Source organism: Trichoderma harzianum (genome assembly GCF_003025095.1).
Source record: "Trichoderma harzianum CBS 226.95 unplaced genomic scaffold M431scaffold_21, whole genome shotgun sequence".
Lineage (NCBI taxonomy): Eukaryota > Fungi > Ascomycota > Sordariomycetes > Hypocreales > Hypocreaceae > Trichoderma > Trichoderma harzianum.
This window is the reverse complement of record NW_020209269.1, coordinates 239,353-263,424: the sequence shown is the minus strand read 5'-3', so window position 1 is coordinate 263,424 and position 24,072 is coordinate 239,353. Positions and strand designations below refer to the sequence as shown.

The window sequence follows — 24,072 nt, the reverse complement described above, 5'->3', positions numbered from 1 at the left end:
GCAGTGTTGGTTACGACCAACAGCAGTACATGTGGTACATACAGTTATCATCCCCTGGTTGATGTAGGACATATTGGTCGTTGTAGTTCATGCGCCTTCAATATTGCAGCATGCATATCCCGGTTTTCTCCACTTCGCTCTGCAACTGGAAAGCTCGATGCCTGTACTCCGATATTGTCTGCACAAATCTCGCGAATCCATTGGTGCAAATGATATCACGACAGGTTTCATCCATTACTTCTGATAACAGGGATTCCGAAAAGGGTGATGAGCTGGCCTAAAGTATAATAAGAGCAACATGTCTGTCCCGAGTTGGGACGTTTGGTTACGCTGCTGATACTAATACAGAGAACAACAAGCTCGAATATTTACCCCTTTTTCTGACCCCCCTACACATAAACACTACGAGACAAGATGGGTTCCATTGTTACCGCCGAGAAACCGACCATCTTCCTGGTCCCTGGTGCTTGGCACGAACCGGACTGCTGGGACGCCGTTACTTTACAGCTAGAGGAGTACGGATATCCTTTCAGCACAGTCCAGTTGCTTTCCTCAGGGGGAGAACCCAGCACATCAGTGGCAGAAGATGCATCACACATTCAGAAGTCGATATCTAAACTGGCAGACGCTGGAAAAGACATAATCCTGGTTATGCATTCCTACGGCGGTATTGCAGGAACGGAGAGTGCGAAGGGTTTATTAAAGAAGGACCGACAGGCTGAAGGTAAACTTGGCGGAATTATATCCCTAGTTTATGTAACGGCCTTTTTGCTCCCCCCAGAAACTTCTTTAGCTTCATTCCTTGGTTTCATGCCCCCATGGGTTGTGTTTGACGTAAGTGATAGTCTCCGAATACACTGGAGGACGCAACAAAGCTCTGTGTTACTAACAAGACATCAAGGGTGACAAAATGACTGTCGAAGGGGCGGAAAACATTTTCTATAATGATCTGCCGGAGCATCAGACCAAGGACGCAATCGCCAAGTTGAACCACCAGGCCAAGCCTTCCTTCTACACCAACCTGACTTACCCCGCGTACCAAGAGGTTCCGGCATCATATCTTCTCTGTGAGAAAGATAATGCCATTCCTTTTGTTGCTCAGCAAGCCATGGCTGGCATCGGAGGTCCTGGCCTTACTTCTTATGTTTGCTCTTCCAGCCACTCCCCGATGTTGAGCATGCCAGGCAAGGTTGTGGAAGTTATTCGGGCATCAGCTGGCGAGGATATCGTAGCTGCTTGAAAGCAGTAAATGTTGCTTTAGCATTTCAGGCTAATGCATAGTCTCATGACGGCACGGTCAAGCATATATGAAGAGGGAAAGGAACCTCCATTGTTAGCTCAAGGCATAATGCAGAGCGCAATACGGCATGCTATGGTTGTTTGTTGCTTGTTTAGGTTTAATGATAATGCACGTCCACGGATGAGAATTGGGTAGTTTAATCTCCTCTTGAGCACCACATTGATTCACCCTGTAAATCCCTAATTTTTCTCCTTTCTCAGGTTGTTAACTGTTTTGGAAAGGCCGAGCTTGACCGTAGATGCACTCAATGAGTTTTTTATGCCCGCACCATGGTCACTAGATTTAGAACAAGCTTGAACGAACGTGTCAGATTTAATCATAAGATCAGATGATGTGTAAAGAGACGTATCTCTTATCTATTCATCATAGCTTCTACTGTTTCTCCCTTTTTTATTGAGGTAAAGCATCATTAGAACCCATAGGCTTCTAAAAGTCTTCAATGTACTGTATATCCCAGTTTAAATGGCTATATCGATGAATGGCTCTTAGAGTCACTTTTGTGGCAATTGTGAACAGAATTTAGGAACCCAGTATTTGATGTTAGACTGAGTAATGTATGTTTCGAATTCCTTCTGAGCAGTAGTGCAGGATTACGCATATATATTTAGCTACAGTCTTCCAGCTCGAGCCCAAGTGGAATACTATTGAGTAATGCATGCAAGCATCAGCTTACTGATGCAAGCCCTGTTGGTCAGTATCTTTATACAAGTGAGTGACGAACTGCTCTCCTTACAGAGTTCCGAGTTGTCTTGGAATAGCTGGAATCATGTTTGTAATACAGAAATGAGGCGTGATGATAATAGGCGTGATACTGCTTTAGGAACAGGATGATAATACACACACACACACACACATACACACACATATATATATATATATCTGTACGTATGTATTTTCTTTCCCCATCTACAAGTCCATTTCCATGATCTTATTTATTTGCGCAATCCAACCAATATGAAAACCTCTGCAGCTTTAATAGAACTTCACATCTTCACGGCTTCAACCTCAGCTTTGCTTCTCCGAACCACAGGCTATGCACATCACCAAACAAAACTGTCTCACACTAATTGCTTCTACATTTTCCTTCTCAGGATAGCGTAAGGTTCAAGATCTTGCCTGCTTAGGGCCACTTCGTATTCACGAGTAACCATGGCTTCTACCTATGACAGTTGTCGGTGCAACAGGATATCTCTGGCCAGCTAGTGTTCAAAGTCTTCGAAATACTTGAACATTTGACATTACGCTTCTCGTTCAAGCCTCAAGCGGCACAGCATAATTCGACGATGTTAATATTGCGATGGCTGGGTACGAGGAACAAGATTCTCTTATCTAAACTCTCCAAAGTCAAGAGATGCTGTTGTGTCAACACGAAATCACCTACGCTTCGATCAACATAAAGCTCTTGTCAAAGCTTCATCCATATCCGGCGCCAATAGAACCATTTCATCTAAATATGTTGTTGATGTGAGAATCACCGCAGCCCAGACTATTCCTTACTGTGTTCCAAAAACTGTAATACAGAATATGCTCAGCGAATCCAACTTGAGGTACTCCTATCTGTATACCATACCATTTCTTGAATGGGGCATTGAACACTTTCTTTTTGGCATGGAAGACATCCACAGCTGAGATATGGGACGACGGTGATATTCGAGTTAGTATTACGACCATATCAGATGTTGCCTGGACCATTTTCAATATCTTACTTCGCCATGAGGAGACTAAAAACTAACATTCTTGGGTTGCATCTACCATTCGATGACAGAATGCGAGACGATCCACTCGCAGAGAACGTTACCCACATCTCAAATTAATACTTCACAACCGAGACATTAAAGCTACATTCGCTGCTGATCAAGAAGCTTAGAAGGCTAGGATAGGGCTAGAGCTCGAGATTATCAGACATTCTATTGGCCCTTGTCTCCATGGTTTGCACGTTGGGAGCGGCATTCGATTTGATACTGACCATCGATTCTTTGAGATTGAGAAGTTAACAAAGCCGAACAAAAAGATATAGTTGCCACAGTTATCAAAAGAGTTTGCCCGGCTACTCTATGGAAAGCTGGAGGAGGTCAATAAACCTATATTGAAAGGTATGTCATCATAAACTCAAGAAGCATCGCAACTATAAATAGCATTCAGTATACAATACTTTTCTGAGCATTATATACTTACGAATCCTGTCAAAATAAGGCATTAGGGAGCAGTAGTGCCCTATTTCTAACTCCTCATGTTCCGTAGAGTTCTGCTGAACCTAGAATCACCATTTAAGAGATTGCTCCAGACAGAAGGCAGTAAGGCCATGTCTTCTTATATTTTTCCCACAGCCACAGCCCTATGGGCTGTCGGAAATACAAAGACGAGGATGCCATTAACGTGAAATGCCATATTCCGTATTTGGCAAAACCACCCTGTAAAGCGCTCAACTGATTACACTAGCGCTGCAATTCGTTGCCGTTCTATCCTTAGTGGTTTGATGTGCGCATAAAGCCACGACACAAGCGCAAATATTAAATCTACATTTGGCAATTGATGCATTCGGATTCGCCGAGATGTGTTAGTTGCTGATTATTTTTAATTTGACAGAGGCTTATTTTGGTAGCCCGTTGAGAGGCTTGGTATGAACTAAAGTCTAGTCAAGATGAAACTACTTTCATTGCAGTCTATCTCGATTTTGTCTAAGAAGCCTTTTTTAAATTATCGTTATCTCACTTATAGACTATTACAATTAGATTTCAATCAATAAACGAGTATTGTTCTCTCAAAGTGTCCAGTGTGTACGTACGGCAATGCTTATGTAAAATACTATATTCACTAAATATTGCACCTATCCTTGACTGTTTTACTCCACGTAAGATGAACTGAAACTGGCATTCTTCAACACTCCAATCACTCCCCCTGACAAGTCAAAAGCAGCAGGTAGATAATGACGCAAGGCGGAAGTTATTCCCAGCTGCCTCCTATAGAAGGAACTTGCGAGAATAGACATGCGGTCGCACTCCGAGTTTCTACAAATTAATCTGACTCTATGGGGACAACAACTCTCGAAATGTATAGTAATGACTTCAAAAATGTCCAGCACTTACAACAATAATCTAGTATCATATCAATATAAATATGTAAAGATACACAAGCCGCCGTTTAGGGGAAATGGGACTGCGGTATAATCCTGAGGTATCAATGATGGCTACTCGGCGAAGTTAGACCAACAGCCGCGTCTCCAAAGTCGTCGTCATATCTATGTAGTAATTGCAATATGAGGCCAGGCCTAGACTTGGCAGTTGAGTAGTTCAATCCGTGCCGTGTGAAGCGAGAACGTGGGCATAGGTTTGTGATCGCGTTCCTGCATAGCGAGACGTAACGTTAGGCGGATTCCCCATTTGTGGCACTTGATCGGCAACGATGTGCCGTAATTGATCAGAAAAAAATCTCCTTTGAATCGTGCCCACTACAAACACGTTCTTGACCTTCCGTTCAGGCAATGCCGTGAAACGCATAGCTATTAATTCACCATCTGAGGGCAGAGGTAATTAAACGGATTCCCACCTAGCGTAGTTTAGCGCTGTAGCAATGACGACTCCCTGCCTAAAGCGGCAGGACAGCTTTGATAGAGTGCTTATATCAGACGATAGGTAGCTCTAGGACTATGCCTTTTCTGTAACTGCACTGGAGTTGAAGGGTCTCAATATGTTTCGGGCTGTTGTTTTACAGCATACTGGTGACTAGCTAGTGTTCACGTAAACGTTGCTTCGTTGCTTCTGTCAAATTTTCACAAGAAGATTGTACTGTAACAGGCCGTTGTTTCATCTGTATATAAGTAGTCTTTGGTCTGGCCTGGAAATGTCCCAACATCTTTTCTCAACCGCAATCCCTAGCAGGCAAGTCACTCCTTGTGAATATCTTTTCCATTCCTTCATTCATTCATTCCTTAAAGTCTGTAAAGACACCCCAAAGTCAAGATGAAGAGCCAAGTTCTTGCTTCCATCGGCCTCTTTGCCGCATCTGCCTTTTCCCAGGCCGTTATTGACAGCGGCACTGGATTTGGAACCTACTACTACGATGTCGAGCAGGTACAAGCTTGCGGCACCAGCTTTGCCAACCAAAACCTCGGCTTCGTTGAGTGCAACTTTTTCACTGGTCTCTCTTTGGATCAGATCAACAGCAACAACCTCGTTGCCATGAACCACACTCAAATTGCCGGCAACCTGGCTGATTACTGTGGAAAGCGTGTCATCGTCACCGTCAACGGTGTCCAGTCGGATCTCCCGCTCTTTATTGGTGACGGATGCCAGCGTTGCGGCACTGGCTCCAAGACCAACACTGTCTGGAACCCCAACGGTGCTCCTGGACTGGACTTCAGCTACTCCGTCCTCAGTGAGCTTAACAGCAACGCATGCTTCGCCGGACACATTGACATCTCCTGGGAGATTGTTGATGAGACCCTTTACGATTTCGACACCAATGCTCCTGGTCAACCCACCGGCCCTGTCAACCAGCGCCGCTCTGTCGACAAGCGGTCTGAGCGAGCCACCCGCCGACGCCGTTAGATTATAGGCAAATTACGACACAGGTTCACGTAACCTGACTCTATGATCCTTTTTGTCCTGCATCAATCTTGTATATAATAGCAAGTCGTACATACAGAAAAAGTATTGTATATATATACAAATGTTGTATATAGTTCTTTGTATCATCTTCAAAGGTCTAATGGCTATAGCTTTCGATTCCTACGATATTATTGAATTGATTACGTATTTTGAGATACGCTTATACTTACTCCCATATAAAGACTTATAGCAGTTGTGTGTAAAATAACGATTGACAGCCTAATTCCGCTGGTTTCATACATGTTTTGTTCGAAGTTAAGCCACCAACTTCCATTGGTGCTTTGCGTCAATGGCCCAAAGGCATCCCAGTAGTTCTATTACAATCTTTGTGAATTATCATTTTAGATTATTGATGTTTTCACTGCACTTTGAATTCGGCACAATATTTGACTTCGAATGTTTCAGCTATATTTACTGAATTGCTAATCAACTGCTAGATACAAGACAATATACTTCAGGCCTCCTTCATTCGCCATTGTATTTGCGCTGATAGCAATGCATTCATTTTACTCTTTTGTATCTCCGATTATGGGAGACCGAGGAAGTACTCCAGCAGAGCAGGGTAGTTTGGTGTTCCCAGACCAGTGACTGGGTCCCAACCAGCAACGGCGGAAAAGCCCTTGTTACCGCAAGCACTGGCACCACTATCGCCGTTGGGGCCACCCTTGGCTTGGTTGCCAACGGTGATGTCGTTGAACATGGCAGGGTTGGCATAAAGTGCAGGGTTGGCGAAACCGATCGGGCTCTTGCCTGCAGTGATACGCTCTTCGTTGATTCGGGTCAAGATACCAGCGAACAGAGGAGTGGCCATAGAGGTGCCGCCTTCAAGCACTTGCTCCTCGTCGTTGACAACAACACCATTGTCACCAACAGCAGAAACATCGGGGTAACCACGTCCCGCTTTGTTGTAGATACCGCCAGTGGTGGGGATCACACCAGCTGAGGTGTTGTACGAGGCATAGCCGGGGTCGTGGCTGGCGAAGTAACTGGAACTCTTATTAGCTTTGAGCAAAAAGTACAATTCGCATTCATAACTTACGCGGCGACAGCGCTAGCTTGGTAGCTCGGGGTGGTCCAGATGTTGCTGAAGCCCCCGCCAGATGAGAAGGATGTAACAGCAGTCTCCTCGTCGCCAGGCACGCTACCGGATGGAAGAGTTGTAGCACCGACCGAGGTAACATAGGGGCAGCTAGCAGGTTCACCAGGAGTGAAGATGTTGCGCTTTGAACCGAGACAAGGACCAGAGCGGCGGGCAACACCATCGTCACCACTGGCGAAAACAATGCTGGTACCCTGAAGACCGAGCTTCATGAACTCATCGCATTGACGCTGTGGACCTAGTTAGCTGACCGAAAATCTTTTTGGCAAATGTTACAAGGAGTCACATACTTGGAGATAATAGGTAGGGTAGTCAGCCTCGGCAGTGCCGTAGGAGAAGGAGATGACATTGGTGGGCGTGAAAGCACCGCACTGCTCATTGCGGGTTGTACCATCAACAGTAGGGTCATCACCGGTCTCGCCATCATCAGAAAATGTGCAGTAGCTTCCATCAATGGCGTCGAGGAACGTGTTGAAAATATCATCGTTCTTAACAGAAGACTGGTAGAGAACTGTTGTCTGAGGGTAGATGATAGGAATGGCGATTTCGAAGTCCAAGTCAGATTCTCCACCGGCGTTGATAGGGCTGGTAGGGGCTTTGGCACCATCAATTCCATCAACCTTAGGTCCAGTAGTAGAGGGAATGTTTGTAGCAAACGACTTCCAGAATTGAGTAAGATCTTGTTGAGCATAGGTATCTTCAACCTCAAAGACGCCCAGGGCATTGCTAGAAATAGCAGAAGTTCCGGCGGTAATGTTGTACATCGACTTGATGCACTGGGGGGTAATTGCAGAGCCGCAGGTCGATGTCGCCCCTGTATTGAAGCCCTTGTCAGTGTTCCATCTATGTATTCCTTACTTTCTAGTCATTGCGTAACTTACGAGGGTTTGCTGCCAAAATCTGCGCAATATGAGCGGGAAGGGGCTTGGAAGCGCGGCGAATAGACTTGTGGCCACGCTTTTCCTTCTTGGCGGACGTCTTTACGGGAGCAAAGACAACACCAGGGGTGATGAAGTCAACGTGCTGAGAGATTTCCTTGGGAAGACTGTACTCGTCTGTACCAATATGGACATTTCTAGCATCGACGTGATCATAAGTGCTGAACGAAGTGTGGAGCAGCGACTCGAGCTGTCCAGAAGTCGTTGTGAAGCTAAGCCAGCCTTTGCTCTTGGAGGCAGTGATGGAACTGGCCGGCACGCCAGATTTAACCAGCCAAGACTTCACGCTGTTGATAGACTCATCGCTAGGAGCGAAAAGATCAACAACTTGGTCGGCCGTGTAGTGGTTACCGTAGTTGGAAGACTCTGGGTGAGACCTATAATCGTCATCCATTAGATTGCTTTCCGCTTAGCTGTTATCAAGCATCGCGAGAAGTACGTACACGTCAAGAAGATAGTCCATGCCCTTGTCCAAGTTGCTTTGCTTCAAGGCGATTCGGACAGGGACCTTGGTGTTGGGGTCGACCGCCTCACGCTTGATCCATCGAGCATTGTTGGTGTCTCGCTTTTCATGGACAACTTGGGAACCAGTTGGCACTGCCATGGCACCAGCCAAGAGGCCGTTGAGGACGATGAGGCTGATCTTCATCTTGCTTTGTTCTGTTGATATTGATCCTTCCTTTTGACTGAGTGCTTGTCAGGCGATGGATGATGCTCTTCTCTGCATCCAAGTGCGGAGGGAGGCCGGTTTTTATAGTCATTTGCTGGCAACATAGTATTTCTTGGCTTCCATCAACAAGTCCAAAGTTGAGGTCATTGTTCAACTCCTCACGATTAGCCAAGATGTCATGATAACAGAGTTGGAGTGACTCGGATCACCTTCCTCATTCCCAGTCAATGCGCTCCCCGCTTTGTTGTAGTCCATTTCAAAAGTTCTGAGAATTGTCAGACCTGCCTTATCCAAAACAACCTTTTCTGGTAAGCTTGACGTGACCATATCTCGGACCAAAGCCGATCCATACTATTGCCGATCGAAGTAATAGTTGTGATGTTTGTTCGGGGTCACTTAAGCTCCGATGTACTAGTTTTCACACGAACTCCTTCCAAATCGGGAATTATTGATACGATGAGCAAACACTAATTGAAGTACTAGTATTCTTTTTCTTTTATGATTACAGCTAGCTAAGTCACAACTAACCAGCGGAATCGTACTATTTCCGCGGCTTCTATCATCAAATTCGATCGGTATCTTTCCCGTGGCTCATCGTGCTACACGTAGCAGAACTATGCTTTAAACCTATAGGCCGATTGGCGAGTCTTATCATTAACTCTATAATTAATTGCCTGTCATTTGAAATACGGGTTGATCCTTCTGATCCTATCATTATGCGCACAAATCTGCCTGTTACATCATTACACTGCTCCATGGTCTTGAGACAAGGGTTTTTAACGGAGGCGAGTATCAGATCGGGAAGGTCTGCGGATAATCGGAAGCCTGCAGTTTTACGCCCACTCCCAGTACTACTACTACTGCCTTCAACGGCGGATCAAATCTGCCCGCAATTAACCCACGTCGGCACCGGCCGAATATCATCGGCTTTTGTAGCTGAAGACTAAAAGCATTGTCAATAAAGTTCTGAGTCTTACAGTTAGAGACCTCGCATTGCGGCTAAGTCTGTGTCACTTCCGCTCAATATGCTGGAAAATAAATACCTCACAAATGTTTGTCACCATCTGCTTCAAGATGCACTTTCTACAACATTGTTTGGGTCTGCTTCTACTTAGGTATGGGCAGTAATAAGTACATGGTGATTTGATCTCCACGATCGATCATCCTCAATGCCGGGTGCCAAGAGTCTTGGCCCTTGACAACAATCGGCTCTTGGAATTTTTACTGATGGCCGTCCAGGATTGACACAGGGGATTTTTCAGGTCACCGCAAGCCCTGTTTTCCGCTGAAATCTCCGTTATCATCCCCGCTCGAGTTATCCTAACAAACAAACAAAGCAGAATGCAGATTAGTAACCGTGAATGATCATTAAGCGCTGTGTCGGCCCATACTTTCGCGAGCATGTGTGACATAGAGTCAATAGAAAGCCTATTCAGATTCTGGATGTTGCTCCTATGGCGTAATCTTATGATAAAAGAGATGAGAAGTGTTATATTAAACTATTGTAAGTGGCATGGGTGAGCAAAGGCCCAAGCTCTTGGTACAAGTCATCTGGCCCCGAATTATACTCCATTCCCCCCGCAATAAGATGCCGCTTTGCTTGTCTTTCTGCCGCAACTAGACGAGAAGATGTATTGATTACCACATCACCTAATAACTAAAGCGAGAAGTATACGCATACGAACCTTTTTATCACATCAAGAGAACTAAGACGGTTCACGTCTCTTTAATTCCCATACGTATTCTTATACATCCTGTTCACCATATCCCAACGCTACACTCTACCATCTCTTCTTAACCGACTGAAAGCGCGATGGCACTGTCACAGGATAAGCGTTGTTGCCATTGAACGATATACAAAACCCCGCAGTTCACATGCAGTCCGGCACTTTCGCTCATGTAGGAGGACGGAAAACAAAAGGTCGCTCTGATCTCTAATCACCTTCCGCAGTTCGAATGCTCCACGTGGGATTATCCGTCTCAAATGATCGCATTCCCTTGCCATTGCGATGAGCAGCAGTGGATAATCTGTCCATGCAAAGTGGAACAACATTATCGCTTTAGAGAAGGTGCCTAATGAAGTCAGACCTGGTGCAAGTTTTTGCGAACACAAATGTTGACTATAGTAGTATGGACTTGGATTTGAGAGAACCCCGAATGGCTTCCCTGTTATTGAACTCAACGCCTGCATCTTACCGATCGTGACATTCAGTACTTGATAGACTTGAACGAATAATTTCCACGTGTATACATGAAACCAGTTTGAAGACGACAAATTCCCTGCACTCATGCATCCCTTTTTTGGCAATCTGAAATAAACAAAGAAAAAAGTCAAAGAGTGTGTTAAAAAAAACGAAATGAAAGCAAACAAGCAAGCAAGAACTTTTCCGGAGCCACCAATCAATGTCTTTTAGCCTCCCATCATCCCAATTTTGAATCCCAATTCGCAGCCTCGCTCGAAGTCGTAGTCGTCGCGTGCTAGGTTTTAACAGCCACCCCTTCCTGTAGCGGCTCTGGTATCAAACCTTTGGCAGCCTTCTTCTTCTTCTTTTTCTTCAAACTCAGTCCCCAGAAGTCCTTCCCCTCCAATCTCTCTTCTGTGCCCTTGACTTTTTGATCCAAGCCATTGAGAACATTATCTCCCTTTGGAGACTCTGGCTCACAGGACCCGGACTTGGATACAGGAGTATGTGTCCCATTTCTTGTCAGTTCGTCATCACTCTTGTTTGTGGTATTGTCAATTTTTCCCATATCGTTATCATCGTTGACCAAGTCAACGCCGTTCTTGTCTAAAATAGTATCAATTTTGTTTGTATCAATACCATTCTTATCCGTGTCAATGCCATTCTTGTCTATGTGGATGTCACTTCCGACAGTGCTAGCGAAACTCTCGTTTGTGTTGTTGCTAGTTGTCTTCACTTCGACACCATTCTTCACTGAACCTCTATCAGTATCAAGCTCAATGGTTTCGGGTTCGGCCGATTTCAGTGGTTCTATGTTCTTCACTGGCACTGAATCCTCTTGTGTAAGGCCTGCCTGAGATGTTTCAGGTGTTCCATTGGTCAACTTATGAGACGAAAGGATATTGTCACGGAGCAGCTCCAATATATTCTTCAAAAGTATGTCGCTGATGGTGGTAGTCTTTGGTTCATGAGCTGGATCCCACTCTAACAGTTCTTTGGGGTCAGTGAAAAGAATGCTCAAGCGACTTTTGAGATATTGACGTAGCCACGTATCGTCCAGGCTCGGATGCGGATAGGCCTCTTGCACCAGGTCAAATACCAAGGGAATGCGGAATCCACTACCCAGCCTGGTTATTTCTGCCTGAGCAAGTTCTTCCAGTAGTGGTAATTTGTAATCTCGAGCAACGATATAAACTCGAATGCTTGTTAAAAACTCGGCGATGAGCTTTTCGTTCAGTGAGGAGCCTTTCGGTCTAAGGCACTGATAGGTGTCGGTAAAGAGGTAATGAACGACGACATGAGCCACTTCGTGAGGCATGTCAAGATGGTAGATGCCATTTTCATCTGGAGAGGATAATTTGGGACTCTTCACAAGTAAGTGATCTGGTACGTAAAGCCGACTAGCATCTTGCAATTGCAGCACAGCACTAGGGGCTGCATATGGACTAAGGAATTGTAGAATTAATACGAGTATTTATATTGGGAAGTTTGAGTTTGGTACTCACGATATATCCAGTCGTGTACTGTCCATGTCGGTATAGATCCCAGACACTGCTTCTGTGATCAACATTGTCATTGCTTAGATGGAATGCCTGGCAGTTGGCGGTGGTTAGAATGTTCTAGTTAGTTATGCAATATGCTATATACGTGGAAACATTTGAGCCAGCGTCTTTATATATCTCAGAGTTGGGCCCCAAGTTAATAATGGGAGCCTGATATTGCAGCCCAAGAAGTTATAAGTACTGCAACTTATGTCTTTCACTGCAACAAGCATCCGTTCAAAAAGCTCCATCTATTTGTTGCGACAACCGATGCCTCAAAGTCTAGATACCTGAAAGTACAGCCGTCGGGCATCCATTTTCTTGATTCGCTATAGGTCGAGGTGACGAATACGACTGAGTTGTTTTTTTTAATATAAAATTCCAGGTCCAACCAAAAAAATGTCTGCGCATCTACGAAATTGAGCAAATTGTTACGAGCATGAAAAATAATTCACTTACTTCATCTTCGCTGAACCCTTTCGCCCTTACGACGTCGGAAAACCTAGAACATTAAAATCTTTGTACAACTGTTACAAGACACATATTCACTTACATGGCAAAACGTAATGTACAAGAACACAAAGACCCGATGTAATGTTCTGCAAGGAGTTGGGCTGTTGCCTGACAGACTCGTGGCTGACGGGTTGCCTAACTGCGCTATAATTTAACAGGCGTTGGGTTTGCTGCTGCGTCATAATGTAACACAATCGTCAACGATTGGCTTGAGCTGGTATGTAGCAGTGCATGTTGCGCTTTTTTCTGTTCAATCGGCAACATTCTCACATGTTTTTACAAACGCAATTTGCGTGGCGATAATTTATTATGAACCCCACATGTGCGCTCTGCGGAAACACGTTATTCTTCCCCTCAGACTGTACAGTACGAATTTTTAGAGACATTTACTCCTTTCTGGCATTGGAGACATAATTGTGTGTATTAATGTCTGAATGTAATTAGATTAGCTAGTTAGCTTAGCTGAATGAACAGCTATTGAAGTCATCTATTTAATCGTGATCCATCGTCATCATTGTTATCCATTTCAGATGGCAATCCTCGTCTTCAAGCAAAAGCTCCGACTCAAAATTTAGATATATCGAACAAGCTGGAGCAGCTTCTTGAAGTTGGGAACACCGAATCCGGTTGTAGGATCCCATCCCTTGGTCGCGTTCCAGTGTGCTCCTGGGACATTGCCAGCCTATCCAAGCGTTAGTTTTGCTGCTTTAAATACTTGGGATGGGGTCTTAGACTTACGCCAGGAAGAGGGGCACCAGTTTGGGTGTTGTTGCCGTTGCAGCCGTCAGATTGACCGGATGTGATATCCGTGAAACCCTGATAAGCATATTGGTAAATCAGTGGGTTCAGGAACCCAAGTGCGGGCTTGCCTTCGCGGAGACGTGCATCGTTCAAGAGAGCAATGATACTAGCAACAATGGGGGAAGCTGCGGAAGTGCCTCCGCTTGGGGTAAGTTCACCACCCTGGAACACGGGGTAACTATGTGCTAGGTTAGCATCTTTCAAGTGGCTCACATCAAAACGAGACTTACTCAGGGCTCACACTGTGAGCTGCAACATCGGGGAAGCCACGTCCAGAGAAATCGACATAGGGGCTATAGTATTTCTTTGTCTCGGCGCTGATGTGGTTCTTGAGGTAGTTTCCAACGGCTTCCTCCTGGTACCAGGGTCGAGAGAAGTGGTAACTGAAACCACCAGATGAACCATCCCAGGCAACTTCTGGGTTGAAGCTCACGGTTCCACCTACGCTAGTGACGTAGGGGCATGTTGCCTGAAGAGAAGATAAATTAACAAATGCACAAATTCAGGGCTTGGTGGGGAGAACATACCGGGAAGATGGGGTTGAATTGAGGAGTGGTGCTGTTGGTAGCAACGCAAGAGGCACCAACACCCTCGTCACCGGAAGATTCCAGGATGGAGATACCGCGCAGTCCCAGCAATCCAATCTGGTTGCACACTCGAACAGCATAGGCGTGGGGAACTGTCTGCTCCTCGTCGCCGTAGGAGTTGGTGATAACTTGGGGGATCTTAGAGTTGGGCTTTGACAGGAGATACTCGAAGTACTGCAAGTAAGGCTCGTTCTCGTTGGGAGTTCCTGCAGGCTCAACGGGGTCTGGGAAGTACGGTGGGCTTCCAGCAGTGATGAACTCTGTGATGGGCAGAGGGTGTGCGATTGTCAAAATGTTTTGGACATCCAAGTTGGCCTCGCCATCGTTGTCATCAGAAGGAGGCTGGGGCAAATCTGTTCCGCCATTGATCAGGACGACAGAGAAGTTCTGGCTGGCAAATCCAAAGTGCTGCTCAAAGAGCTGAAGATCTGAAAAGCTTGCACTCTGGTTTAAGAAGGAGCCAAATCCGATTCTGCTGCCAGACTTGGCCGATGGAGTGTATCCATCAACACTGTATTCTGTCCTAAGACAGTCTGGTTGGAAGACATTGAATGTCCTTCCTTCATAGACCAGAGTTCCTTGGCAGCTGGAAGGCTCCTGGCGGGCTGCCACACTTCGAGCCACTGAAGCCACGCTTCTCGCTTTCAAAGCTCGCGCGGCATTGGTGGTGCCAAAGTAAGTCGTGGGCGAGATAAGATCGATATGGTCGACAAGGTTCTGCGGGATTGAGTACTGGAGAGTTCTCACTTTCTTCGCACCAGTAGTGTCACTGTAAGTGTGGAAGTTTGTGCTCAGCATTGAGTTTGCAGTGGAAACATCGGTTTGAAACCAGATGCTGGCGCCTTGCTTGGTGTACTTGGTTACACCGTGAGACTTGAGCCAAGACTCAACGGCTGCACTGCTAGCATCGCTAGGCGCAAAAATCTCATTAATCTCATCGAGATCGAGATAGTTTCCGTACGTCTTAGAGTTTGGCGTGGATACTGCTGCGAGCCTCGATTCCAGCTGATCAATGTTTTGCTGCGTAAGAGCGACTTGCAAGGTGATCTGGGACGAAGGGCTAGGGGCCGACGCCGCTGTCCATCCGTGAGGCAGTTTCTCGAGGCTTTCCACAAGGACGGAGGCAGTGGAGGCAGACACCTGCACACTCGCAAGGGAAAGGAGGCTGACCAGCCGCAGAGCTGTCGACGACTTGGACTTAGGCATGATGGGCGTGACAATGGATGACAATGGAGCAAATCACTGCCCTGAGTCGGGGCGGGCTGGGGATTCTTATGGCACTCTTCATACTATCGTAGCTGAGCCTCGGAAGCTGCTCAATGCCAATTGAGGATAATGCCATTCAAAAGATCCAATGCGATCTCTCCACTTAATGATGCAATGTTGTGATTAATTACTGTTCTTGTGTATGTACACCCGCAACGATCGGATGTTTGCGCTAGGATATATATGCAGGGGTCGGACAAAATATCAGAACTTGGCACGGCTGCAAGATTACGATTACCGTACCCCGCGGTCTTTTCAGAAGTTCTTGGCTATCTAGCCCCTTAATAGGCAGGTCAAAGCAAGCCGCAGCATCGATTGGTCGGAAACTAGTGGCTCAGGGCCTGTCAGACAGTGCCGTGGTTCCGGGCCGCGAGCACTTTTGAGATAGATCCTGAGGACTCCGGCAGGCGCTGGACAAACTAATGAGATAGCCAATCTTTTACTCCTTACGCTAATTCTAGAGGCTCTGAAGTTGTATAATGTGCTCCGTACATTCACTATAACTCGGTGAAGTGGCGAATTATGCGTGCGAGCACTTGTGTGTACCTGTAGTAGCCTGGGCTTCTATGTTGATCAAACAAGCGAAAATCTCACCTTCAATGCTGTTTGTGAAACCGTAGGTGGAATTAGCGGTGTAGTACACTGAGTATGGCTATATCTAACCATAAATAGCTATGAGCCTGAGTATCATTGTCAGCGTTGCCTTGCAAGGATGGCGAGTCAATTTCACCCTATCCACTATCTATCCAGCCGCGATTGAGCTATTCAATTGGAAGAAGACCGAGAGACTGGTCGGAACATACGGAGCACAGCATAGTATGCCGTCTATACAATGTTTACTCGTATTTGGAGCTGCTGGTTTCTCAAAAGGCTAATCTATAACTAGCTTAGCACAGGGACTTTGTTGTGGCCGACGACGGCGATCAAAAGTTCATCCCAAATTGCCACAAGAAGCGCACGAGATGCTGGATAAGGTAAATCTCTTATTAACGACAATCGAAGTGATAAAAAAGTTCCTCTGATACAATCAGACCGGGTACCTGTTTGGAGACTTTGCATTATTAACATCTGCCATTACCGTTGCTATTTTTGTCGAAACTCCGAGCGCGTTTTCACGCAACTGCCTCTTTCTGTCGCAGCTTTTGGGTTACTTTTTCAATTTCTCCGTTTGAGCATTCACGTTCACGCAACCATATGCCATAACAATACTCACTTTTGAGTCAATTCAACTAACTCCAATAAAATAACTTATAATGATAAAATTAAACATATGCATCGAAACTATTAGAAGCAGTATGCAATACTATCGCGCCATATCCCTAGCCACATCTCGCCATTCTAATGTAAGTAGGTAGCTCACGGATGCGGTACCCATATGTGTTCGGTTGTGGCAATATGCATTATAACCTTCAATTGGTCTCTCTCATGGTTTCATTTGCTCCTAAATTGAGCAAATCAATAGCATCGGCTCTTCAGTCCCAAAACTTGTGATGCATACCAAGATATCATTCGGTGAACATTTGTCCGCTTTTCTCTAATCGGTAGTTACCTTCCAAAATTATAAATCACATTTTCGCCAGCATACGGTAAGATATGACGGGCTGCACTTGGGTTAGCGCCTCCCTTATACCGCATGGGGCATATCAAAAAGTTCTTTACGCAGAGGCAAGAGAGAGATTGCGTCCAAGGTCAGACACGAGCCTAGGGGCATTGACCTTTGTTGCCAACTAGTATAATAGATACTACCGAAACAGTGCTGGTGATGAGCAAACTCGCTGACTTCGACCATAAGATGTCAAGAAGTCAGAGGAAGATCAAGTCCAAGCACGATAGTGAAGAATACTATGAAGAATCTCCATGAGCTTCTATGGACCGTTCGCAGTACTTGCTGTGAGATGTAGAGGGGATCTTCGCTGTAGGTTTGAGATGGCCGCGCTGCGAAGATTTATTTGTAAACTGGACAGCTATGGGAGAAGTGAGTTTGTGATGAGTTACAACTCAGACATAGGACTCAATAGAACAAAGAAAGAGAAGTTACTCATCACCACCTCGGTGGGTCAGAAAGGGGGATCAGCACACGGCCAGCCACAAGATCAGCTCTATGTCTCCATTGGCTAACCACGTGGCTACTATCTAAACATAATCAATAGTGCTGTCACATTATATATTAGACATAAATGTAAGTTTAAGTAAGCCTTGTGTGTGGTAATCTCACTTCATGAAAGTTAATTGGTTAGGGTGCCTGCACGTCTCTCCCTCTAAAAACAAACGCTTGCTGCCTTACTTATGCGGTGGAATATGTACACCAGGATGCCTGCCAACCAAACGTGTCAATATGCGTGAATATGGCAATGAAAATTCTCACTAGCAAGTTTCCCAATAGTGTCATGATCATCGATCAGTCAGATGCAAAGATCCATAGACATGGATAGGATTACCCTAAACTTTTGAGGTCAGCGATTTGAGCCTTGCCCGCTAAACTTTATTAAACGGTCTCGATTCTTAATTACTTATATGAGGCGATTTATGTGTTTTTATTACAGGCTTATTCATGCATTTCTTCTGCGTGTGGTAACCAACTCCATTCCAGGTATCTATCTCTTCTCTGAGTATTGAATAGTATATTCCACCGTCTTCTGAATTCTGGCACTAGTATCATTCTGCCCAAGTGGTAAGATATTCTCTTCGCTTCCTGCATTTGAGTGACTCCCTCGAAGAGTTGCCATGTGAATAACATCAGGCTCCCTACTTGACTCCGCCCAGTTATCTCCATGCGGCTGACTTCTTCTTGTTCGTTTTGACTGTTCCGCGTAGCCCGAAGATCCGTACCTGTTGGCCGAGCTTTTACTCCTCAGGGCCGGGAAGAGTTTAACAACCAACGGGCGTAGAATTGGCAAGCTTGCGCAAATGACAGCCACATTGGGTTCGATGATTGTCCACATCACGTTCGCGATATCATATGTATTGTCGGGGGAAGTAGCGAATATATCAAGCGTTGCGACTCGGAGGCATGAAGTGACCACGACGAAGATGCCAACGGCAAAGACGGCCATTAGGGCGATTTTCTGAGCCCGAGGAACTTCTAGTTGATAGACCAGAGGCATAGGAAGCAGCAAGATTATAATGTCGGTGGCAATCGAAAATCCAGCGTTTGCGAACCAAAACGTGGCAAGGTCAATGCAAGTTCCCGGTAGAGTCTTGTTGAATGCTTTAACGACGGGACTGCACTGGAAAATGGTCGCGACCATCGACGAGACGCAATAGATGACCACACATGTAAGTATACCCCAGCAAGCCCATCTAATCCAACCAACAATCTTGAATAGACGCAGATAAAGCAGCAGGATAGAGCATTTGCTGAGATTAATGGCTGCTTTGTAGGTGACTTGGGACATGTACAAGTACTAATCGCCCTCCTTGTATTAGACAGACATTGAGAAAACATCGAATAGCACACATCATAACGTACTTTGAGAGTTTCGTATTTATTGTGTGCTTCTATGTAGACGAAGTGGCGGCCCATTCCATAATGGCAAGCTGCAAAATCCATCAGCTTCATGATGTAGCGGGGATCGCGCCATTGTTCACTTACACGCGACCAGAAATCCGCTAGTCAGGAGTGCAAATATCTGCGCGATAGAAAATATTCAATCGTTAGGATCCTATGCAGATAATTCGGTCCAGAGATATTCACCAAGGCCGCAATGGCAGTCCAATCGTCAGGGCCCATCTTGCCGCTCCTCAGCCGGGCCCAGACGCGCAACGCAACGACGATAGGGCATATTACCACGAATATGGCCGAAGGTATGTATACTAAACGTGACACATTATCTTTTGGATTGGGGAGCGGTGCATCTGTGGCGGCCATGTTGGATTTTGGACGTCCTACTTCGACTTCAGTGTGTAGTGAATGATGTGAAATCGCCAAAACACCACGACCAAAACTCCGAAGCTCACAGACGGCGGCTACCCTCACGCCATTATAATGATAGCCCTGGAGCTGTTTAATTCTGGGTTGCAATTTTGCGAGACCTGTACTCAGCTAAAAAGCTTCTGAATGGCCATCCAGCAAGGGAGCGTCAACACATGATGCAAGGGCACGGCACTGGGTCCGTCAAACTTCTTCCGACCAAGCTGAGAGGATTCAATGCTGCACTGTCAGTGTCACTACGTCTTGGTTAGGCCACAATCAGTGGGAAGCAGGCAATTGGTGTCGTACTCGTATGCAGAGAAGTGGCGTATTAATGAACAAGAAACAGGTCAGTCGTCAACTCATTTCCACCGTGGCTTTCCTGTACGTTGTGTCTACCGGCCTGAAATGAATGGTGTAACGCACTTATGGATTATCCCGCTCTATCCACGCGTAGCTGAGGACCTCGCAGCCATCTCTCAGAAACCAGACCAGTAGACAGGTCGGAGCACGAGTGCCGAGCCAGAGTATCATCAGATTCGTACGATTTGCAACAAGGGTGACCCTGCGAATGTTCCGAATACTACTATTTTCATCGGCCCCCACATTCATTCAAGCGACGACAGCCGAAGAGTTCTTCAAGAAAGGTTCGACATCCACGGCAGATATTTTGGATAGTAACATTTCTTGCAGTCCGGGTCTAGTGGGTTTGCCTGTCTCATCGTAATTGCACTTCTGGACATACATCCCATGGCATTGGAACACATCGCTGCATGTGCGGCGATCCGTCGGCCGCTGGTACCCTGCATTCATGTGAGTGTGCAGGTTTAGGAGAGGTACCAAATCTTCTCATCACGAATCGGCTTCAGTGTTCATCTTTTACAGGCTGAAGGCCTTGATTCCATGTAGCGGACGACTTCTTGTGATTTTATTCTTTACTTCTGTTGAAGCAGATTTATCATGCTATCCCGCTGGGCATTCTGTGAGTCTTTGGCGCTTACCTATGTACACGTAGATGCTTAGAATCCAGTTGGCTGAAGAATTAACCAGGTACGCATCTACTTGCTGGGTAGCAACAGATGTTTCTGGATGAAAGGAGTACATGTATGTACAAAGGGAGGGAGGTGGAAATGCTAGACATCCACGAATTTGTCCAAGACAATCATCTCCGCCCTCCAACCAGGTCCCCTGTCGCATCCACCCTCATGCATGTCTTGTGTTGGTCGTAAGGCTTCTCAAGCAAAAGTACTGCAAGAAAAGGCTCGCATCTCCAGTTCATGGCTACCATTGGTCGTAAGCTTTTTGGTTCCAAAATAAATTGCAGGGAGAAATTCCTGTATCTGTCGATCGAGAGACCTAAGGCTACCTCCTACAGAAACCGTTGATCCTTCTGACCGCGAGCCAGATAGCCAGACCAACCAACTGTTCGGCACTTGAAGCTCACGGCTTGTAGGAATATTGTGGCTTGATCAGTTGCTTTTAGTATTTTCCCGCGACGATCCACCAGTCTACGATAGTTGGCGATCAGCAAGTGGCTACTTGACAAGTCGCATGAAGATTATGGCAACGAAGGCGAACCAAGTCGAAGGGCGACCGAATCAGCTGCGGGACTAGAACCGGCATAATTCAAACTAGGGCTAGTAATCTCTAGCTGCATTTTCATATGCCATACAACCATAGTAGTGTTCATCATCTACACGACTACTTCCACATGCTCAGTCGAGTACCTCGTCCGGCTCGGCAGAGCAAATCAGGCCATAACCCCTTCTTTAAATGGCCACGTTACATAGGCTGTTACATCACTGGTCTACTTTGATTTCTTGGTATAATTCGCTACGTGTAAAGGTGGATTGCATTCCGCCTAAACCCATATGCTTTTAGCTGCAGGGTGTCCTCCATCGTCGCGATCCCCCATCAAGGGTCGACCCTTGACCAGGGCCTCCCTCCCGTTGAGAACGCTGTCACTGGCCTTTTTCTCTCTTTTTTTTCTTTTTCGAACAACTTCATATAACGATTGGGCTAGACGGCATACAGGGGACGGAGAGGCTAAACCGCACAGCATGTGGCATCAAGGCCGAGACTCTTGTCCTGTCCTACCTGCGGCTGACCCAATGAGTATACTCGATGCAGAAGACTCGTATGCAACAGGGCATTGCTACAGTTAATTTATTGTTGCATTGCTTCATGAGGGTTCATTCATCTTTCATTAACCGACTGGACATGCAGCTTGACGGAGCTCTGCCTGTGTCATTTAGCCCATACCTGTAATTAATTCTGATCTCTGTCACCTCTTTTCACCTCTTTATACGTCCATCCCTCGTGGCAGCCACATTGTTGCTATTCTCGCCACATTGAACGTCACACAGCGACGCCATCCGGGGGCTTTGATAGGTCTTTGCTCTGTCTTTTTACCGAGTTTCCTCTTCCTTTTCGTTCTTGATCCTGTGAAAAGCCCCTTTACCTTCGCGTGGCTTGTCATTTCCATCAACCATCGGGATATCGGAACGGCCTCATCATGTTGGCGGTTGAGGAAAAGCAGCCCGTCGAGACGGGCGAGCAAGTGGCTCCAAAGTCGCACCAGGAAAGCAGCTCGGACTTCTCAGACGGCCCAATTGATCCCAAGGCCGAGAGCAGGCTGGTTACAAAGCTGGACTTCATCATATTCCCTACTTTCTTCGTGATTTATATGATGTCTTTTTTGGATCGCATCAATATTAGCAATGCGCGTATTCAAGGAATGGTTGCAGACCTCGATCTTACGGGAAATCGGTTCAATGTCGCGCTTTTTGTAAGTTTTTCAGCGAATAAATCCACGCCGTCATCATACAGAATTGACGTTGTACAGACTTATTACATCTCCTACATCCTTTTAGAGGTCCCCTCCAACATGGTCATCAAGAGGTTTCGCCCTTCCTTGTATCTTTCCACTTTGATGTTTTGCTGGGGCATCATCAACATGTGCATGGGATTTGTACACTCGTATAGTGCGCTCATCGGTCTGCGATTCCTCCTTGGTATTTTCGAGGCCGGCGTCCTGCCCGGCATCATCTATGTCACATCCATGTATTACAAGCGACACGAGTATCAAAAGCGCATGTCTTTCTTCTTCTGCAGTACAGTGGTCGCCGGCGCATTTGGAGGGCTTCTGGCCTACGCCATCGCCAAGCTTGGTGGCCACCATGGCTTCGCTGCTTGGCGCTGGATCTTCATCATCGAGGGCGCCATAACCTCTACGCTCGCCATCATTGCCGCGTTTCTCATCATTGACTGGCCAGAGCAGACCAAATATCTCAACGCGGAAGAGAAAGAGCTGCTCCGTCGCCGCCTCGCTGCCGATGTCGACGACTCATGCCGCATGGATGTCCTTAACAAGACTTCGTTCAAAATGATCATGTCGGACTACAAGATCTGGCTTGGAGCCCTGGTATACATGGGTGTTGGCGTCCCTGGTCTGTCTGGAACATTCTTCCTTCCCACTATTCTCCTCGAGTTCAACTGGAAAGCTCAGGAGGCGCAAGTCCGCACAATCCCTGTTTATGTGGTTGCAGGTGGTACGATGCTCATCGGTGCCTGGGCTTCTGACAAGCTCAGACATCGCTTTAGCTTCTTCGTTGCCGGAACTAGCTTGGTGACCATTGGCTACGGAATGCTTCTTGCACAAGAAGGAAAGTCTCGAGACTACAAGTTCGGCGCAGTCTTCTTGGTGTTTGGCGGTGCCTACATGGTCACACCCATGGCGCTTGCATGGCTGCAGAATAACCTCTCGGGTCACTGGAAGCGCGCCTTCGGATCTTCAATCCAAGTCACAATAGGCAATATTGCTGGCATCATTGGAAGCAACATTTACCTTGTCAACGAAGCTCCCACCTATGTCACTGGCTACAGCGTTTCGCTTGCCATGATGTGGCTGGGAATGATCTGTGCCACTATTCTGGCTGTGCTCATGTGGAGAGACAATAAGAAGCGCGATGCTGGTGAGCGGGACGACAGGTTGAACCTTCCAGAAGATGTGAAGAATAACTTAGGCGATGCGTATCCCACCTTTCGATTTACTCTCTAAGAAGCTAGGTATTTTCTTGTGGTGGACTATCTTCTTTACACAGACCTCTTTTTCTGGCCCTGAATATATTGTGTTAAATCAGCTACAACAATAGAAGCGATATACGCGCCATAATACTAATCTCACTCTCAAAGCTCTCCAGGCAGCAGCCCTCACATCATTACTCCCATTCTTGGGCGATTAGTGCGATGGAAAAGCCTGCATGTCTTCCTGCATGTCTGAATGGTTCAATTTTCATTAGGTATAGTGGAAACGTTCGCGATGTCTCAACACCCGACGCACAATAGCAAATACATCCATGTACATACTCGCACATATGCACGTTGTATTGCTAGCGAGAGGCTTCATGCGGACTACCTTCCATAATAGTTCGGCCCGGTTGCGTTGGATGGTTATGCAGCTACTAGCTGCAGCAAATGTATGCAAAGTATAGAGTTTGTCTATACACGACGTATACTGTACAGAATGGTATTGTTTGTTGAGCACAAGATATTCGCCATATTTCCTGCAGTGCTAGTACTAATAGTACTTCAAGGGATCTTCGCTGCACTACTGGCTGCAAGGGGGTAACTCGTCTCCATTTATACGAGTATCGCT

General features: G+C 46.2%; 7 protein-coding genes across 7 annotated transcripts; 3 read left to right on the top strand and 4 right to left on the bottom strand.

Moving 5' to 3' along the window:
- Window positions 1-414: 414 nt before the first annotated feature.
- On the top strand, window positions 415-1,367 carry M431DRAFT_535199 (hypothetical protein; the record flags this gene model as incomplete). The annotated part of the gene is made up of 2 exons (XM_024920946.1): window positions 415-834; window positions 902-1,367. The coding sequence occupies 2 exons, from the start codon at window positions 415-417 to the stop codon at window positions 1,238-1,240; spliced, it is 759 nt and encodes a 252-aa protein (XP_024768691.1). The 3' UTR covers window positions 1,241-1,367.
- A 3,892-nt stretch (window positions 1,368-5,259) lies between these two features.
- M431DRAFT_98761 (hypothetical protein) lies at window positions 5,260-5,847 on the top strand (the record flags this gene model as incomplete). Its single annotated transcript, XM_024925082.1, has 1 exon — window positions 5,260-5,847. The coding sequence occupies one exon, from the start codon at window positions 5,260-5,262 to the stop codon at window positions 5,845-5,847; it is 588 nt and encodes a 195-aa protein (XP_024768690.1).
- A 520-nt stretch (window positions 5,848-6,367) lies between these two features.
- M431DRAFT_154554 (hypothetical protein) lies at window positions 6,368-8,593 on the bottom strand (the record flags this gene model as incomplete). Its single annotated transcript, XM_024912910.1, has 5 exons — window positions 6,368-6,893; window positions 6,947-7,236; window positions 7,297-7,820; window positions 7,888-8,321; window positions 8,388-8,593. The coding sequence occupies 5 exons, from the start codon at window positions 8,591-8,593 to the stop codon at window positions 6,434-6,436; spliced, it is 1,914 nt and encodes a 637-aa protein (XP_024768689.1). The 3' UTR covers window positions 6,368-6,433.
- A 2,499-nt stretch (window positions 8,594-11,092) lies between these two features.
- Window positions 11,093-12,373, bottom strand: M431DRAFT_98683 (hypothetical protein; the record flags this gene model as incomplete). Its single annotated transcript, XM_024925074.1, has 2 exons — window positions 11,093-12,242; window positions 12,303-12,373. 2 exons carry the CDS (start codon window positions 12,371-12,373, stop codon window positions 11,093-11,095), a joined length of 1,221 nt encoding a protein of 406 aa, XP_024768688.1.
- Window positions 12,374-13,422: 1,049 nt separating this feature from the next.
- M431DRAFT_98670 (hypothetical protein) lies at window positions 13,423-15,445 on the bottom strand (the record flags this gene model as incomplete). Its single annotated transcript, XM_024925072.1, has 4 exons — window positions 13,423-13,533; window positions 13,590-13,830; window positions 13,883-14,121; window positions 14,180-15,445. The coding sequence occupies 4 exons, from the start codon at window positions 15,443-15,445 to the stop codon at window positions 13,423-13,425; spliced, it is 1,857 nt and encodes a 618-aa protein (XP_024768687.1).
- Window positions 15,446-17,952: 2,507 nt separating this feature from the next.
- Window positions 17,953-19,439, bottom strand: M431DRAFT_513301 (hypothetical protein). Its single transcript, XM_024919994.1, has 4 exons — window positions 19,200-19,439; window positions 19,098-19,134; window positions 18,975-19,042; window positions 17,953-18,909 (listed from the first exon to the last, which is right to left on the bottom strand). The coding sequence occupies exons 1-4, from the start codon at window positions 19,371-19,373 to the stop codon at window positions 18,100-18,102; spliced, it is 1,089 nt and encodes a 362-aa protein (XP_024768686.1). The 5' UTR covers window positions 19,374-19,439; the 3' UTR covers window positions 17,953-18,099.
- Window positions 19,440-21,930: 2,491 nt separating this feature from the next.
- Window positions 21,931-23,475, top strand: M431DRAFT_98473 (hypothetical protein; the record flags this gene model as incomplete). The annotated part of the gene is made up of 2 exons (XM_024925052.1): window positions 21,931-22,203; window positions 22,261-23,475. 2 exons carry the CDS (start codon window positions 21,931-21,933, stop codon window positions 23,473-23,475), a joined length of 1,488 nt encoding a protein of 495 aa, XP_024768685.1.
- Window positions 23,476-24,072: the final 597 nt, after the last annotated feature.